The sequence below is a fragment of the Elaeis guineensis genome, chromosome 7 (assembly GCF_000442705.2).
Source record: "Elaeis guineensis isolate ETL-2024a chromosome 7, EG11, whole genome shotgun sequence".
Taxonomy (NCBI): Eukaryota; Viridiplantae; Streptophyta; class Magnoliopsida; order Arecales; family Arecaceae; genus Elaeis; species Elaeis guineensis.
In genome coordinates, this window is record NC_025999.2 from 96,080,614 (window position 1) to 96,083,631 (window position 3,018).

Below are 3,018 nucleotides of genomic sequence, written 5' to 3' on the forward strand. Positions count from 1 at the left end.
TTTGAAGCCAATATCTTCCTCTTAGAGGAATGGGAGCTAATTTCCCTCCCAGCTAGTGGCTAATATTTATTTTAGTTAGTTAACACAGGAAATTAAAATAAAAAAAATTCAAATGCAGAAAGACTAGAAAGCTTTTAAAACTTGGGCAAAGTTCATTTACGTCCTACACAAGCCTATGCCATCGTGAGTAACCACATAGATCCTCTATTGTACATCACAACGTATGGTGCACAGCGCACCCCATCCATCGTGTGATAGATGCTTGCATACGATTGCACGCAACGGGCGTGCATCCATGCACGACCGTCCATCGTGTGATTGACGGTGTATTATGCACCGCATATCCATCGCACGATTGCATGCAATGGACGTGCATCCACGCACGACCGTCCATCATGCAATTGACGGTATGCTGTATACCGTACCATGCAATGCACAGCAGAGAACTCAAGCTCTGTAAGTAAATGCTAACGGCTTGAGCACCATCACATAAATAAAAGCCACAAAAAAAAGAAAAAGTTCACTTTAACATACTTACAACGGAAATTCTGCTTTTATTTTTATACAACAGGAATACATATACATCACCAAAAATGACACAAGAAAAGTTCACCTCATCATACATACATAATTCTACTTTTATTTATGCAACAGGAATACATATACATCACCATAACATCTGACAGGCGCCATGACAAAGGAAACTGTACAATAGGATAGCCTAGCCAAAGAAATCTTCTGTAGAAGCTTTCTAGGGCAATCGCACCTTCATCTCCAACGATGAGATGCTCTATTTTTTGGGAGTCCAAACAATATCGCTCTGCGGTAGGGAGTGGCAGATGGGCACCGTCCCCGGCTTGACGTTGAGCACCTTGAAGGCGACGTGCTCGGGGTTGAATCCGGACGTGTCGGTGTGGCATGCAGCCACCGCCTCCACCTTCGTCCCATCCTTCCCGACCATCGACACCTTGTACGTCTCTGCGCGTATCGTGTGGCAGTAGAACACAGCATATGCGTAGTTCTCACCGTGGCAAAACACCACCTTAGAGCTAGGCTGCTTCTGCACCTTGGATATGCTGTAAACTTGTTTCGGTGTACCCTCCCTATCGACCGCCGTCGACAGGGCTTGGACGTCACGAGTCCCAAGGCTGGACGTGCTGAAATCTACCATGGCCTCGACCGAGGTGGCGCAGTATTTGGTCTCTCCATCGATCGCCGGCTCCTCGCAGTCTTGAAGGGTCATCTTCATGGCCTTGGCTTCGATGGAGTTAGGCGTGATGGAGAGGCGGGAAAGGATCTCCGGGAGCTTGGCGGAGGAGAAGGGGATGGAGTCGGCGACTTGGCGTGGAAGAAGGGTAGCGCCGGTGATGGTCCGGATGAAGTGCAACGTCATCTTGGCACCCGGGTGCAAGTCTTTCTCAAGGAAGAAGTTGGTTACGGAGGGATCCTGGATTTGGCCCTTAGTGACGGCTTTGCCCCACACAGTATCGGCTCTGCGCCACCCTAAACGAACGTCGGATTTGTCCCCCTTCTCACCTCCAAACACACCTACAATTACGTAGGAATTATTGCTATCATTCATGTTAATTACATGAAGATGGGTCATCCACAATCAAATGATTTGAGTAAAATTAAGCAGAGGGTACAGCTAGCAGGAATTGTTATTGAGGCATGTAATCATGGTTAGGCTTAGTTGGATTATAGTTCCAGAGCATGAGCCAGCCTTGCAATTAATTTCAAGCAGAGCTCATGTTGTTTTTGGAATGGTTAGCTTGAGAACTTGCCGGCAGGTCCTGTCCCCACGGGAGCTTCTATTAGCCAAAAAAGATTTCTAATTTAGCCAAAATTTTTTCTGCTCGATGGCCATTAAATTTTGTTTCGCGGCCCATATGTAAAGCAAAAAAGAAAGAACATTTATTTTTTTGGTAGCAGAAAAAAGAACATCGACCAATTACAGGCACGAGCGTCTCTGAAAAAACACAACAGGGATTAGGCTTGTAGCCTAATTATTTCCTCGAAACAAATACATGGCGGTTAATTTAAGGGCTAGAATATTCCATTGCCCTTCTCTCTAAATATGTCATCTCTAATTAATCTCAACTGTTAGACACTGTCATAATGTTTATTAGTTGTTCACGCGCTTCTTTTATATTTCTGTTCTAGGAAAATTGTTAAGAAACACTCCATATTTAAATTTGTAGATTGATAGTGATATGACACAATTAATTAGCTTGAAAATATTATACTTTTACCAAATAACAAATAAAACTACTGAGTTTTATAAAAATAAATATGAACTAATCGGTCAGTTTAGGCTTAAGTTAGATCGAGACCAGGACGTGTCATATCGTGGATGGCACTTGGCATGGGAGTGTTGGGCAAGACTGAGTTCCAGTAGAGATCTGCAGGCAAAGCAGCATGACATGCTTCAACTGCAAGCTGAAACGAAAATTTGTTCCCTGGATTAGACCACCATGGATAAAGTAAGAAATAGACAAGGATGGAATTGACAGCGAAGAAACCTAAGCTGTTCGCTCACCAAAAAGAACGAAAGAAAAACTAGGAAATGAGCCATGGATGAGGAAACCAAGAGTTGAACACTAAAGCTGAGAAGGTAGGTAGAGAAGCTGGTGCACATGGAATGCCAGTTTTGGGACGGATTTATAGAGGAGTCTAGGGGCTCACAACAAATAAGAACCACAAGCATTATACTGCCCGAGATCCAATTCTTCTGCTGCCCGGCTGCCCTTGCACAGTGCAAGGCGGCTTGGGTTGTCTGGAGTGGAGTGATAAACACATGGATATTATCTTCTTCTTTTTTTTTCTTTTTTTTTTTTTGGGTAGTATGGATATTATCTTCTTGCTCCCCACGTCTATTTCCTGAACGAGCAGGGGCAGCATAACACAGTAGCTCGCATACAAAATTACCTTTTTTTTTTTTTTCCGGAAAAGTCAGATGGAGTTGGACCTCCCACGTTATTTCTGAAATTCGGCTATGAATCCCGAGTTAGGCTTCTC

General features: G+C 43.9%; 1 protein-coding gene across 1 annotated transcript; it reads right to left on the reverse strand.

Annotated features, from left to right (window-relative positions):
• Nucleotides 1–617: 617 nt before the first annotated feature.
• On the reverse strand, nucleotides 618–2,673 carry LOC105048270 (BURP domain-containing protein 6). The gene is made up of 3 exons (XM_019851993.2): nucleotides 2,540–2,673; nucleotides 2,334–2,439; nucleotides 618–1,548 (listed from the first exon to the last, which is right to left on the reverse strand). The coding sequence occupies exons 1-3, from the start codon at nucleotides 2,636–2,638 to the stop codon at nucleotides 791–793; spliced, it is 963 nt and encodes a 320-aa protein (XP_019707552.2). The 5' UTR covers nucleotides 2,639–2,673; the 3' UTR covers nucleotides 618–790.
• Between the last annotated feature and the right edge of the window lie 345 nt (nucleotides 2,674–3,018).

What these genes read in the sequence shown, in the direction of transcription:
- LOC105048270 (XM_019851993.2), bottom strand. Translation starts at nt 2,638, where the DNA reads ATGTGCACCAGCTTCTCTACCTACCTTCTCAGCTTTAGTGTTCAACTC. An exon ending in TTTTTCTTTCGTTCTTTTTG is followed by an intron (nt 2,440 to 2,539) that starts GTGAGCGAACAG and finishes TTTTCGTTTCAG; the next exon opens with CTTGCAGTTGAAGCATGTCA. An exon ending in CCACGATATGACACGTCCTG is followed by an intron (nt 1,549 to 2,333) that starts GTCTCGATCTAA and finishes ACGTAATTGTAG; the next exon opens with GTGTGTTTGGAGGTGAGAAG.